The following is a 16081-nucleotide window of genomic DNA, read 5'->3' on the forward strand; positions in this document are numbered from 1 at the left end:
CGGTAACAGTGTGGGAGTAAGATTCCAATATGTTTGACACTAAACACGATAGGGTTTGTTGCAGCTTTTTTCGAGATGGTCATCGGCAGTCACGTTATGCCCCTCTATTTTAGTATATGGCTGCTTCACTGGCAACACGGGAGAAAGGACTCCGTAGGCTGCAGGGGTGTCCTGCTCATGAAGGGGCACCCTCTCACTTAGAACCAAGCACTCTGCCCTCATGATTGTGAAAGCCTTCTAGAGGGGTGACTTATAGGGTTTAAGTGAAGTGACCCTTAGATATAGTAAACCTATATATAAATTTCATAAGTGGTGCATGCATCAACTTACACAGGCTGCAATGATTTTTTAGAGAGAAAAGTATTTTTTATTAAAAGCGTACTTACCTGATTACGAAGACCTGGGATACCATTTGTTCACACCTTGTACTTGCAATGCCTAGTTATCTAAAAATGTAGTACCTTAAAGACTGATCATAGATACTCCTAGAGGCTGTGGATCTCCGCGAACTACCACTTTTCTCATCCCATTTGTAACCAAGAAAACACTTGTACTTGAACAAGAGACAAAAACCCTCCTTTGGCCCAGTCTATCTTTCTCTTTCCCTACCGTCATTAAATGAACATGCCCACATTGTTCTCAATGTTTGAATTAACAGACTGGGGAAAGGGTTCCCTCTACGGTTTTAAAAGCATGTTTGGAGGTACTATGGAGGAAAAAGTGTACGAAACGGCTTGTTCATTTAATAAATGTAGGGGCAAGGACTGAGGTGTGGGTCAGAGTAGGCCAAAAACAGGAAGAGTACATTCAGATGAGTGCTTAGTCAGAAAAGATTTAAGTTTTCTTTAATTATATATAGGTTACGATCAATCAGAACATCCATCCTTTTCTTATAGGGTTAACGTTATGTAGGAGGCAGACATATGTCCTTTAGCATTCTCCACTGGGAAAGCAGGGAGATCTACATTCTTTTACTTTGTTAGCAGCACTATAAATATATTCAAAAGGTTTGGGGAGTTAAACAGCAAATCCTACACCATTTTGAGAACATACCTTAATGAAGAGGCTAGCAATCTTTGGAGGCAGATTTCCACCCTCTGCTTCAATGCAATGCTTCATGAGGAAGCCCATTCCCTTAATACCACTGATGGCGATTGGAATCTGCAGAACAAAAATAATGGTTGGATTAACAGTGAGACTTCAGAAACACAGAGGAGGCAGAGTGCTTATTAATCGAGTGAACTATGAAGAGCTGGAGACCAAAGGAACAACCCAAGGTAAGAACCCAGGAACCCCCTGGAAGCAGTGTGCAGAGTGGGAACACAATCGTGTGCTCAATACAAGTGAATGGGTAAATCACAGTTGCAGTTTTCAAGAAGAAGGACCCTTCCCAGAGGACCCTGAAGAAAACACATGGAAGATGGAAGGTTGGAGAGTCAATCCACCTGTGGATACACTGGGAACCAGGTAACCTACACCAGGGAAGCAGGGTGCGTAGGTGCGAAGTGACATAAGAAACCGCTGCAGACCTTGTAATATGGTGCATCTTTAACATACTTAAATATGTTGAGCTGGAACGGGACTTAACGTGGGACCCGATCTTGAACGACATCGTAAGCAACCTCACAACTTGGAGTAGGACATATGCATCAACTGTGACCTCTTATGTACGACAACAAAGTTTTGTCTCCTGCTCCAGGTTTGGGTACACAAGGGCACAACTTGCAATAGAGAAAGGAGCCCAAGCACTGAACACACATGTGCAGGTTCATGGCTTGAATCCTGTCATTTTCGAGCAGCACATGATCCGCTGAACACTAGCTGTGGTCAATTTTGGAGGCACCAGAAAACGGAAAGTGTGGAGAAGAGCTCTGCATCCGCATCGAATGGAGCAGAACGAAAGGAACAGTACCAAGTCACTGAGGAGCCACATAGTACCAACTTCTAGTGCTCAGGAAGACTGCTGAAGAATTTTTCTGGGTCCAGTCTGGCAACTGTGAATATTTTTAAGGTAAGGAATATGCAGTTAGAATCATCCATCAGAAAGTCCAGCTTTCTGGGTTCGGTGGGTGGAATAATATTGGCATTTCTAAACTGGGGGTTGGAGATACTGGACTTTGAACTAAAGACCATATTAAATCCTTCCAAATATTGAATGACTAATTCTTGCTATACAAATCTAAATTTTATGTGTACCTTCAATTGTGTAAAGCTCTTAAGATGGACAGGTCTAGTTTCAGCATGCTTTTTGAGTTGAGCTCCTTGACGCTAAATTGACATTTGACTGATTGGAAACTAAAGCCACACCAAAGGTCTGCAGCACCCTAGTCATTAATGCACCTGATCACTAAATGGGTTGGAGATCTCAGTCCCGTACACAATGGTGATTGGTGAGAAGCACGAACAGTGTCATGAAAAATGGTCACATCGGTCAAGTTATGCTTCATACAATTCAAATATTTCCACTAGATATAATAAACCCCTAATCTCCCCAGAAAAGATAAGTGGTGGTAATTTCACAAACTGTCTGATGTGCTTGTCACAAGTGGAGATTTACTACAAGTAACAAGAGGATACTTTATTATTGGCTCTAGATCTGAATGGTCAAGTCTGCTGTTTTTGGATACAGGTACAAAAGGGGGTGGTGATGTACGGAGCATCAGAAACACTCACACCCAGTCAAAAGATCTGGGTTTGATCCATCACCCCCTTTTGTATCGCTCCGTTTTTGGATACAGGTCACACACCCTTCCAGAACAGTACTCCATGGCATTATTGGGGAAGGTCGTAATACAAAAGGCAAGCAAACTCTCATGGACCTGCGGCTCTTATGGACTAAAACAGATGTTTAGATATTGGCAATCCACTAAGCTCTCCCTCTACTATCCAAGAGTGGTTGAGAGGCATGGGCCAATTTTCACTAATAGACTCATACAAACATACTAAGTTTTGAGGCAAATCATGGGATAATTTTTGTGCAACAGAGGTGTGATGCTGATATGTAAGGTATACAGGGTTTTCTGTCCTGTTGGTTAACTGTGCCTCAGACTGTATATTTATTTGATCACTGGCTCTGCTATCTATAACAATAGTGTTGCTATGTCTTGTATTACTCCTTATAGACTTTAAAGTTGAATGATAAAATGTATGTCTGGAACCAGCTACTTGCCATTTATTGCACTATGAAGCCATTCTAGTCCTTCAGAACTGAGAATTGCCCTCCCCTGGATCACCAGAACACGCCCTTGCCCTAGCAACTGAAACTAAAAACTAGAGATAGTCCATAATCAGTCTGCTTAGACACTACAGATCTTTATATTTGCAATTTCTACTTAAGAAACAGAATGTTGATAATTTTTCAGCTGCAGCACCTTGTTTCCAATAACGGCAAAAGAAAAAGTTGAATAAAAAGTGCTGATGTTAATGTTACTGTGATTTATAGAGCGCACAAATACCCGGAGGTGTCTTGGCGCTGAGGACAATAGTGTACCTGCACCAATGCCTACACTATAAGATCCATGTCCTTTCCCCGAAAGATCACTTTAACTAGCTTTCTTTTTCTTCTGCTGCTGGTTATTAACAATTTTCTATTGGGTATCACCAAGACACTGCATTGGCAGCCTGTGGTGACATTGGTGAGAATACATGGAAGCCATTAAAACCAGGGTTTTGCACTTGTGAAGATCAACTGAGCACTACACAAGTGTTTGGCTAGAGATTCATTGCAGAGAAACCCCAAGGAGATCATCTTACTATCTCTGCAGTTGAATTGCTAGTGATCACCCAGACATATCCTAACTTGTCTACAGGAGGAAATTATTGTAAAGTGTCAGACTACACCGCAGGTTTGCTGTTGTATTGTTGTGGAAGTCTACTTACTCGGTCAGCTGTTGCATTGCTGAGAACCATTGCTTGAACACTGTTGCTGTACTTGGGAGTACAGAGCTTGCTGGAAGCTACATTTATGGCAACAGAGAGCGCCAAGCTCCGTCCATGCCTCACCATCCAGTCAATGCCAGAAATGTCCGCTGTAAAATGTTGGAGACAAATGGGTAACATGCTGAATCATAAATCAAATGTCATATTACAAGGCTAATGCCTAAGTGGACTAAAGCATTCTACTTCTTAATATATTTAGTGTATGACTCAAGTTGTCAGCTGATCATGCGTTCAAATACTAATAGGAATTGAAACTCAACAATCCAGTATATTTTTAAACTTCATCCTTATCTAAGATGGACAAGATTCCCTGTAACCATGAGCGTGATGATTAAATACACTGAAGTACAGGTCATGTAAGTGCAGGTTAGCTGCCACATATTACTCGATAATTTATTCTGAAAACAATCCGTACCCAAGAGATGTTGCTGAAGGACATTACTAAGCTCATCTTCTGCCAGAAATGTACACAGCTCTCCCAGACAGCCTGCTGAGGCCATGCGAGTGGCATCCTGTTCAAGCAAAGCAAACAAATAGTTGAACCATAGATGTTGGTATCAATATGAAGCTAACAAGCAGTAGCAATTTGGCTTCAGTGTAGAAATCACGTACCTCATCGTGCCCAAGCATTCCTAGCAGTGCTGCAACTATATTTTTACGTATTGTTGCATCTATTTTCACACCAGCTCCTTGAGTGACAAACCGCAGGGCCTGCAGCATAGTCTCCCTGTACCAAAATGTGGATAAACATAAGAAGTTCAGAGTCAGCATAAAATCAGCAATTATAAAAATGCTCACAATGGTCAAAATGTTCATGTATTTATACTACCATATTAATATATATATCTGATCCCTCAGACCAACTCCCACAACCTACCCCACACGAGTGCACACATACATACACATGATCAACAAATGTGCATACATACATGCATATGGTTGGAAAAAAAGAGACGGGCGACATCAAACGGATTTCTTATTTTTTATTTATTTATTTTATTCGATTTATATAGCGCGTTATAACCCAGGGGTCTCTAAGCGCTTTGTCAGGTAGCACAACAAATTCCTAAAAAAACCCTGCCAGGAGTTATAGCCCAACCCAGGCCTTCTGAAAAAGAACAGTTTTCAACTTCTTCCGGAAGGACATCAAATTGGATTCCTTCCGCAAATCCGCCGACAGATTATTCCAGACTGCTGGGAGGGTATTGGAAATGGCGCGGCCACCCACTGTGGCCAATCTGAAGCGTGGTTGGGTAAGAAGAATTGCTTCAGCAGATCTTAACGCCCTACCCGGTATGTATGGAGTCAAACGGGTCTTGATATATATGGGGGTGGGGTCGCACACTACTCACACACCGGCGGTGTCGCCCCTAAGGACTCTGGTCAATGTAGTAAAGTGTTCGCGATGCATCATCTTTCGATCTTCTGCTATCTTCGCTGTCTTCGCCATCAACTTTACTACATTGACCAGAGTCCTTAGGGGCGACACCGCCGGTGTGTGAGTAGTGTGCGACCCCACCCCCATTTGTAACTTTAAAGCTCCCTTGAGCAGCGGGCTGACGAGCCTGGGATCCCGCACCTACGCGCCTGAGTGGTACTATACCTGGCAGATATTGGCAGCCATCGGCAACCCCAGTACACGGCCTATCCCTGCTGATGAGGGGTAATACCCCGAAACACGTGTCCAGGGATGGCGAAGACAGCGAAGATAGCAGAAGATCGAAAGATGATGCATCGCGAACACTTTACTACATTGACCAGAGTCCTTAGGGGCGACACCGCCGGTGTGTGAGTAGTGTGCGACCCCACCCCCATTTGTAACTTTAAAGCTCCCTTGAGCAGCGGGCTGACGAGCCTGGGATCCCGCACCTACGCGCCTGAGTGGTACTATACCTGGCAGATATTGGCAGCCATCGGCAACCCCAGTACACGGCCTATCCCTGCTGATGAGGGGTAATACCCCGAAACACGTGTCCAGGGATGGCGAAGACAGCGAAGATAGCAGAAGATCGAAAGATGATGCATCGCGAACACTTTACTACATTGACCAGAGTCCTTAGGGGCGACACCGCCGGTGTGTGAGTAGTGTGCGACCCCACCCCCATTTGTAACTTTAAAGCTCCCTTGAGCAGCGGGCTGACGAGCCTGGGATCCCGCACCTACGCGCCTGAGTGGTACTATACCTGGCAGATATTGGCAGCCATCGGCAACCCCAGTACACGGCCTATCCCTGCTGATGAGGGGTAATACCCCGAAACACGTGTCCAGGGATGGCGAAGACAGCGAAGATAGCAGAAGATCGAAAGATGATGCATCGCGAACACTTTACTACATTGACCAGAGTCCTTAGGGGCGACACCGCCGGTGTGTGAGTAGTGTGCGACCCCACCCCCATTTGTAACTTTAAAGCTCCCTTGAGCAGCGGGCTGACGAGCCTGGGATCCCGCACCTACGCGCCTGAGTGGTACTATACCTGGCAGATATTGGCAGCCATCGGCAACCCCAGTCCACGGCCTATCCCTGCTGATGAGGGGTAATACCCCGAAACACGTGTCCAGGGATGGCGAAGACAGCGAAGATAGCAGAAGATCGAAAGATGATGCATCGCGAACACTTTACTACATTGACCAGAGTCCTTAGGGGCGACACCGCCGGTGTGTGAGTAGTGTGCGACCCATTTGGGTCTTGATATATCTTGGCGCCTTTCCATAGAGCGATTTGTGTGCAATGCAGAGCCCTTTAAAGAGCACCCTCTGCCTTACTGGCAGCCAGTGTAGCTCGCGCAAAAGTGGGGACGCATGCAAGCTCCTTGGTTTCTTAAAAATGAGCCTGGCGGCATCATTCATCACCACTTGAAGTTTGTCCAGAAGTTTTTGGGGCAGTCCTAAATAAAGCGAATTGCCATAGTCCAACCTTGATAATATCATTGCGGATACCGCCCGTCTCAAGGTGGAGAATGACAATAATGGCGCAATTTTCTTAAGTTGTCGGAGAAGACCGACACAGGTTCCTACCACCGTGGTGACTTGCTTCCGCATGGATAGTTTATCATCCACATGGATGCCTAGGCTTTTTACCACCCCTGCAGGTTCTGGGGGTGGCCCAAGTTCTCTTGGCCAAAACCCATCGTGCCATGGATTACCAGCAATGGTGATTGGTAAAACCTCCGTCTTGTCAGGGTTGATTTTTAAGGAGTTCAAAGACATCCAATTGGCTGTATGCTTAAGGATATTTTGCAGCCTTGCTAACGCCCCCAGGAGCATCATCCATTTGGATGATGATTTGGGTGTCGTCAGCGTAATTATACACCTGACAATCCATTTGATTGAGGAGTAAAATCAACGGTTGAAGGTATATATTAAATAAAAGGGGCGACAGAGCAGACCCCTGCGGCACTCCACATGAAATTGGTGTTGCAGTGGAGAGCAATTCTCCAAGCTGTACTCTTTGCGTCCTCCCTTGTAGGAAAGAGGCGAACCAGGCAAGAGCTGTGCCCTGAATGCCGAAATCCCTCAACCGCGACAGAAGTTGTTTATGACACACGGTGTCAAACGCCGCGGAGAGGTCCAACAACACCAGGGCACCAGGTATCTTCCTATCTGCCCTATTCCTGAGTTCATCTAAGATAGACAGCATGACCAGCTCTGTGCTGTGATTCGCACGGAACCCCGATTGATTTGGTTCCAGCAAACCATTCCTTTCCAGATGGTCGGACAAAACATGCTGTTCTAGCACTTTGGCCAGGAAAGGAATCTGGGAGATAGGCCTGAAATTTTTCAGGCATTTCACGTCTGCCCCTGTTTTTTTTAGCAAAGGGATCAGTCGTGCTTCCTTAAAGGCTAATGGAACCTTGCCTAATACTAAGGATAAATTCAGGAGAGCCAAGACCTCTTCCTCTATTCCTGGCATAGCCAGTTTGAATACTTCAGGAGGGCAAGGATCGGCCTGAGAACCAGACTTAACTCGCCCCATAAGCAACGGCAGTCCATCCTTCGCAATCAAGGGTAGAGTGTCCAAAGGACTGTCCACCAGCTTCTTAGCCGGGGTGATCTGTAGGGGGCAGGCATGCATGGGAGTACGAGCAATTTCAGAGAGAAGGTCTGTAATTTTGCTGGTGAAAAAGTCCTGAAATCTCCGACAGTCCTCTAGAGTGAACTCCGGCCTCTGTTCTTTTATTTTCCTGAGTTCATTTAGGACTCTAAAGATTTCTTTTTGTGGATCTTTAGCTGCAGTGATCCTTTCCTCATAGAACTCGGCCTTCCTAGTTGTTATTGCCCGTTTATAGGTCGCTAGTTCTAGCATATAGAGACTTCACGCCTTAGTGTCATAGGCTCTGCGCCAAGCTCTCTCCGCCTTGCGTAAAGCCCTCTTCTTCTCCCTAAGAGAGTCATTATACCAAGGGGATCCCGAGCCTCTATTTACTAAGTTGACCCTTCGTGCTGGCGCCACGTAATCGGCCGCCCTTCGAAGTCTATCATCCAAATTACTGCAAAGGGCATCCGGATTCTCATTCAGAAAATTCTGGGGTGGATTCGCTAGGAGATGTGCTACCATTTTGTCTCCATTAATATTTTTCCATTTTCTCACCACCCTCTGCCCTTCTACAGGTTTCATTTTTTGTAAGTTCATCAGGAGATCTCCCTTCACCAGATGGTGATCCGACCAGACACAAGGCAACGTAATCGTCAATCCCTGTACCGGAAGTGACGTCCACACCAGATCAAGCGTGTGACCTTTCACGTGTGTCGGCCCCTTTACTTGTTGGACTAGCCCTAGTGATGATAGAGCCTCATCAATCTGGCTAGCCTGCCCTTCTTTCGGGGTAGTTTCCCAGTGGTAATTAAAGTCTCCCAATATAACCATATTATCAGACCTCGAGCACAAATCCTGCACTAGCTTCAAAAACAGGTCTGGAAACTCCGGCATGGCCCATGGAGGGCGATACACCACCAGGACTGTCAGGCAGTCTATCCCCAACCTCAGTTTAACACCAAGCACCTCCGTCCCTCCCAAATTTTCTGCCAAGATTGTTTCTCCTCGCATACGATCTGTAAAGAAAAGTGCCACCCCTCCGCCTCTCTTCTCACCCGCTCTATTACAACATAAAACCGAAAAATTTGCCTGTAGAGCAGCCGCAAGATCCGGCAGCGAGGAGTCCTCCAGCCACGTCTACGTGACTCCTAACACGTCGAGCTCCCCGACCTCCAGTAATGAAAACACCTCTCCATTGTGTTTTTGGAGGGAACGGGTGTTTAACAGCCCGTAGTGCAAGACCCCGGCTTTATGAGCATGAGGCCATCCGGACCCTTTCTCCGGAACCCTCCACAACCCTTCCTGTCGAAGTAGGGCTGCACTCCCCTCCTCGAGAGATATATTACTCAGGTTAACTTCCAGTAGCTCACCTCTATCATAGATGATGCGCGAGCCAGGGGTCCTGGCCCCGGGTCCCGTATGGGCACAGATGGGCTCGCCTCTGGCGTGCCCACGGCGCGCCCGCTGCGCGCTTGCATGTGGCAGGTTTAAATGGCCTCCTGTGAGCCTATCGCGTCAGGCAGCAGCTAGCCTGCTAACAAAAATGTCTGCCGCAGCCGGCACTACCTCACCCAAGATGTCCCCTCACAAGCAAAATCAGCTAAAGGGCCGCTGTAACAGCGGTGAGATTCAACAATTATTGTGCTAGCAATGTCCTGTGAGAAGTTGGCCTGATATACAGTGCTCACTATTCTAGTGATCACTTTGTATCATACCAAACAACCCTTATTGATGATTGGTTGTAAGTCAACCTGATAGACCAGCTATCCTAGTAGCATGGACAAGAGCAGTCTTTAGGCTAAACTCTAGAGGGCGTGTTAAGCCAGCTGTTTTACCATCACATTTACCCCTTGAACACCAAGTGAAAGGACACCACACAAGTTGTTATGAAAAATAAAGTATATTTATTTATAACAAGACTACCCTGAACTCTTTATGAGTCAGGGAGCTAAGCACAATACAAAACTCTTAAGAAAACACTTTAAGTTGCACAATTTACACAAATGCCCGAGGGGCACGAAAAACCATATACTACAAAAGTGGAATGCGAAATACTAGCAGGTAAGTAACCAGATCCAGAGGCTTCAGGATCGCTAGGACTACACTACTGAACCCTAAGGTAGGAGCAGGAGGCCTAGGGAGATCGGGTGCAGAGTGTGCACTCTCACGCGGGATGCGGGAAGAAGTCTATGGATGCTAGCTTTCGTAAAGTTAGTGTTATCGGACGAATCCGACTAGTTAGGCTGAAAACGAAAAAGGATCTGGACACTTAGATAGTGAACCTACGTTGGAGCACCGAAATGCTCAAGTTACCTAGCCCAGGGGCTGCGGCTGCATAGGGTTCAAAAGACGTCGGGAATCCTCGTTACAGTCTATGGAGCCTGAAAGGAGAAGTTGCTGGCAGGCGACCAGTGATGAAGTTCGATGGGATCCAAGCCTGGATCGGAGTTGAAGATGACCTGAAAGCAGAGGGGACTCAGTTCTTGATCACTAGCCAGTGATCAGATGGGCACCAGGATGGCACCGGATGAAGTCACCTCGACCAGGTGAGTGGGCGACGCTGGGCTCTGCAGTCTCTCGGACCAGGAGGCGTGGTCGGCGACCAGGATGGAGGGGCGAGCCGTCCCACGAAGGTGTCTGCTGTCGGCGCTGCTGAAACCAGGATTGGAGCAACAAGCCTTGGCAAAGGCAAGCCCACGCTGTGGACTCAAGATGGCGTCTGGAGTGGACCAGGAGGGTCCGGGGTGCTCCTCTGTTGGAGGGGAGCAAGGGCCAGTCTGGAGCAACCAGACCAGCGATAGAAGTGTCGTGGTTCGTCGTCAAGAGGGCCACAAGCCAGCAGGCAAGTAGCCGGACAACGCGGTGAGCAGCAAAGAGCAGAAGGGCCCCACGCAGATCTCGTGGATGCTGGGAGGCTGGACTTCGGTGCTGGAGCTGCTCAGGGTTAGGGCTTCTCGAACCCCAAAGCACTCACTCGAGGGTCCCTCGGTGGTCGTGCTGGACAAGCGTCGTGCAGGTTCTGAAGATGGCCGGTCCCTCGGGTCTCGTCACACCCACGAATCTCAGCTGGGCTGATGATGTATGTAGAGGTCAGAGATGGCAGGGGATCCGGGTCTCGTCGAGCTGGGCAGTCTTGATCCGGAGGATGGACTTACAGCGAACCGCATGCGCTTGGATGGTGCCCGCTGGTGCAGGGTGGCTACTCCTTAGCCACAAGGGAGAGTCTTCAGAAAAGTCAAGAGTTCCTTTCGTGGAAAGTAGTTCAAGATTTAGAATGATCTAATTTGGGAAGGGGGCCTGCTCCTACCTTTATCCTAAGAAAAGGGTCTGGCACGCGACTAGGTCCTGCCCATGGGTGGGACCAGGAGGGGGGTGGTTACACCCCTCTCCTTTGTCCGGTCTCTCCCCAGCTCAGGGGCTGGTGTGCCCCTGGAACTGGTTTGAGCCGGCATATGCACAGTGAGCACGGGGTGCCACTTGCAGTCACCTTCCTCTCAGCCCTGCCTACCTGGGATACACAAAACACTGTCTGGGATGGTGCTGGCACCGCCCCTGACAGGAAACCCTTTGTCCAGGCCTCCCTCGCTGGAAGGACTCCCAGCAGCAGGAGGGCAGACTCGTGTCTCGGTGGCAGCATCCATTTTGTGGAGCTGAGGCTGTGTTCAACTTTAACCGGGGTTACAGCTACCAACATGTCTTCTCCCTCTAGAGGGGTGGAATGCTACCCCCGTCGCCAGAACTGGCGAGGGGGTAGTATTCCAAAGCGTATGACACCTTACACGACATGTTTAGATAATGTCAGACCAAAGTTACCATAACCGCGAGGATTATAAGGCACTTAAGAGTATATGGTCTGACGCTATCATGGAAACGGCTAAGGGAGAGATCCCGAAGGCCGCAGACAGGCTCAGCTCATGCCGGAGCACTATCTCACACGATTCCAAGCACTCTGCCTCCAGGATTGTTAAGGCCTGCCATAGGAGTGACTGATAGGAGATCTGTGTGCCCATTTTAGGTTTAGATATAGGTATACTATATCTAAAGCAAAGGGTGATTACACCACCTTGCCCCAGCTGTCAAGCAGCCAGTTGTGCCAGTTTTGGATGGCCAGCCAGGGGTGGCATAATACATGCTTCAGCCCCTGGGTACACCTATGCCCTGGATACCTAAGGTATACTGTACAGGGACTGATAAGGGGACTCAGTATCCAATCAGATATGTACCTAGGGTACATGGAATCCATTTTAACAGAGAGAGCAGTGGGCCTGGGGTCCTGAATAGCAGGGCCCCAGGTCGACTAAGTCAGAAAACCAGCAAAACACCAGGCAAAAAGTTGGGGGCAACCATAGTCAGGGATCTACCTTCCTACATGTCCTAACATGCCCAGTTTACCCCCACATAGACGCGGCGGAATTGAAGCGGCTGAAAAGCCGAGAAATTAAAATAGTCAAATGTAAAATAAAAACGCGACCAGGTTGCACAGATCAAGCGTTAAGCAGCGTTTTTTTTTTAAATATACCAATTATCCTTAGGAACCGCAGCGCTTACCTTTCAGGGAGAGCGCCCTGGCCAGTCTGTCTTAAATGGCCTCCTGTGAGCCTATCGCGTCAGGCAGCAGCTAGCCTGCTAACAAAAATGTCTGCCGCAGCCGGCAGTACCTCACCCAAGATGTCCCCTCACAAGAAAAAGCAGCTAAAGGGCCGCTGTAACAGCGGTGAGATTCAACAATTATTGTGCTAGCAATGTCCTAACATGCCCCGTTTACCCCCACATAGACGTGGCGGAATTGAAGCGGCTGAAAAGCCGAGAAATTAAAATAGTCAAATGTAAAATAAAAACGCGACCAGGTTGCACAGATCAAGCGTTAAGCAGCGTTTTTTTTTAAAATATACCAATTATCCTTAGGAACCGCAGCGCTTACCTTTATTTCTTCTCCAAAATACACAAGGTGTGAAATTAACAACAAATGTTGCAGGCACACAAGCTCATACAAGACACTCAACTGCTCCAGTTTCATGGCAGGAAGGGGTCTAAATATTTAAACAGTGCAGCAAGCAAAGGTGGGGGTTAAATTTGACCCTTGCATGGGTGAGAGGCCTGAGAAGGATCACGGAGTCTATCATGGCAAGTTGGTTATCATAGTTTTACCATTTCAAATTACAATATGTGCTCTGCAAGCTGAATGAGAATGCTCATGTAGATATGTCCTCACATGTAATATAATGCACCCTGCCTTAGGTCTATAAGGCTTACTGCAGGAGTGCATTACAAATATTACATGCAGTGTTAGGGGTCATGGTACACAATTGTGTGCTATGTCGTGTTTTCACTTTTTAGAGCACTTTGTCACGCAGCCTTTAGTGGCAGTCTGTATGCGTTAGGTGCTGCATTCCTTAGTGTGGTACAAGATATGCTGCAGCTCTCAGGGACCTTCTTTAGTACCTATGCCCTAGGTACCAGAGGTACCACTTACTAGGGACTTACAGAGGTGCTAAAGGCCTGGTCACTTAGGGATCAAGTGACCAGTTGTCTTATTTTGGGGAAAGAACACCGACACTGGGGACCTGGCTAGCAGAACCCAGAGCACTTCAGTCAAAGTTGCACCAAATACCAGGATACATTGGGAAAAGAAGCAGAATAAGGCCCTGCGAGGTGCTCATATGGCAGTGCTTCAACAGTATGTTGATGTTTAGATGCTGGAGGTATAGGATAAGTCGGAGAGTCCCATCTTTCTTAGGCGTCAGAAAGCACAGGGAGTAGACTTACTGCACCCACTGTTGAGGGGGCATGAGGTCGACAGTACGTTTCGGTAGGAGCATTTGTACATCTTCTTTTAACAGTTGCAGTAATAGTCAGCTGCAGTGATTAGTCCAGGACTGGTCTGCCTGGCAACACATTTGTTTTGTTTTATCTTCAGAGTGCTTGCTAGCTTCTGGGCTCAACCAACACTAGATCTTCCCATGACGCTGAACTTGTGACCACTGCCTAGCTAAGCGCTCCTGCAGAGGATGCATGTGCAGCACTATGGCTAATCTTGATGCAGTAAACGCCTACAGTTTCATTACTGTCCTTAATGTGTTAGGATGTGATGTCTGAAAAAAGAAGTAAGAGTCATTAGATTGCCATCACACTTCTCTTAATTTGATTAGAAATGTCTTGGGATGGAGTTCAGGACAGCTCCTAGAAGAGACTGGAGATGCTGTGGTATGTAATACAACTTTTTGGCACCGATTATGAAACCTAGCATGTGCAACAAAGACAATGTTGTTCAGTGAGTGCTGGGCATCTTTGTTGGCTGCTGCTCTCTATCAGCCAATGGTTTAGGTAAGGAAAAACATAAAAGGCATTTCTGTGCAGGTGTGCAGCCACCACCGCAACACATTTGTTTAACACCTTCAGGGCCGTTGTGACCCTAAAGCAGACTAGTTTGAATTGGTAGAGTTGTCCATTTACCACAAGGTGGATACCTGCACTGGGTAAACGAGGATGTGTCAGTGTGGGTCCTTCATGTCAAAGGTCACAATGTTATTAATGTCTGGGGAGCAGTAAGAGGACATCTTGTTGAGTAGACCAGTGCTTTGATAGGATGTACCATTTGAGGGGCCTGAGATCTGGGATCGGCTGGAGAGTTGGGGGCTAAGGAAGAAGAGGGGATAGACTACATTGGTGAGGGGGTACCGGTTCAAAAGTGCTGTTGGCCATTTGCACCTGCATGTCGTCCTGCATAGAAGGTCTTGATTTATTACATGGCGATGATGAGCTGTGTTTGGCGGTGTGGTAGCCACCTCTGTACAACAGATGGCACCCAATTTTCAGAGGTTATTTCGTTCCACCGTGGAAAGAATACCCTCAATCATCCCCAGACAGGTGTTGTGTGATCAAGTGAAATGATGGGCGAGTCACTGCTTGCAGGCAAAGATGTTCTTGTTGGAGCCACCTCTGCCATTGCCATTTCTGCTACAGAGCTTTGTTTGCTGTGTGACTGAACGGGCTGCTGTTGGTGAAATCCATGGCCTGAAGTAGGACTGCATCATTTAGGACCTCCTCTTGTCTGCTGTTTACGGTAACTTGTGCTTCGTCTGAATTCTTATAAACAATGTCTCTAAACTAATAGGTAGGAAGGACCAATCTGTCCAGGAGTCACAAGGTTTTAATCACGAAAAGACAATGTCTGAGGACAAGGACATGCAAGACATCCTGGTTAGCCTGCCCAGTCCTAGATTGCACAATAATCCTAGGGTGTATGCTTCGGCCTCCATCCAGCTCAAGACACTAGTTTAGTCTCTGCATTCCTGCTATCAGGGGAGCATACCATTGGCTGCAGGTAGATGTGCCGATCTTTAACCGCTTGAAACATCAATATAGCCTGTTTAGTTCTTGACCATAACCCTTAACTCCACTTACCAGAGGTCACTGGTTGAGACCGAGACTCTGGTGGGTGCTCCAGTCCGGCAAGCATCCCAGAGCCTGAAAAACGACTGCCACCAACCATTTCTTTATAAATGCACCTAACGCTTTATACCGCAGGGGACTGCATAGTGGATACTGGCCCTTAACAGCCTTTGTTCCGCTATAATAATTGCTGAAACTTTATAAATGCTCAACTCTAATGTGGTTACAGGACTCAGAAAGACTGGCTAAAGGCACTCAACACAGAACTATTTACCTATTAACTGGACTGGGGGCTGTCTTTGACACACCAAAACCTAATGACTGGCAGGGAGGGAGTAGTTAGGCTAAGAAGGTTTTAACTGGAAACATAGCAGAAGGGTCTCAAACTCACTTAGTTGTTAACGTTGCAGTCAAAAATAGAAATCAGAGGGACAAGTAGATTATATATATCATATTCCATTATTTAGAGTCTCTGGCACTTGTCCTATTCTAGTACGATTGACAAAACCTGTAGTGAAACATAAGGAGTTCGGAGGCGATACAAATGCAATAAACACTACCTAATATGATAACACAGCCATAGAGTTTGTTAGTTTGAAATCTAGCAAATAGATTGTCAGTGACAAACATTTTCGGCCTATACCTCCTCCGATTTCTTTTTTATACATCATAGTAGTCACTACTCATGAGCCCCTCGCGGTACAAGCCCAGTCAGGAC

General features: G+C 47.0%; 1 protein-coding gene across 2 annotated transcripts in view; it reads right to left on the reverse strand.

Annotated features, from left to right (window-relative positions):
- Nucleotides 1-16081, reverse strand: part of GCN1 (GCN1 activator of EIF2AK4) — a 728660-nt gene that overhangs the window by 111977 nt on the left and 600602 nt on the right. For both annotated transcript variants that reach the window (XM_078667658.1, XM_078667659.1), the window contains exons 53-56: nucleotides 4552-4666; nucleotides 4355-4451; nucleotides 3880-4028; nucleotides 1054-1161 (exon numbers count right to left, since the gene is read on the reverse strand). In XM_078667658.1, coding sequence (XP_078523784.1) covers nucleotides 1054-1161; nucleotides 3880-4028; nucleotides 4355-4451; nucleotides 4552-4666 — 469 coding nt within the window. The remainder of the gene's footprint in view (nucleotides 1-1053; nucleotides 1162-3879; nucleotides 4029-4354; nucleotides 4452-4551; nucleotides 4667-16081) is intronic.

The sequence above is a fragment of the Lissotriton helveticus genome, chromosome 11 (genome assembly GCF_964261635.1).
Source record: "Lissotriton helveticus chromosome 11, aLisHel1.1, whole genome shotgun sequence".
Classification (NCBI taxonomy): domain Eukaryota; kingdom Metazoa; phylum Chordata; class Amphibia; order Caudata; family Salamandridae; genus Lissotriton; species Lissotriton helveticus.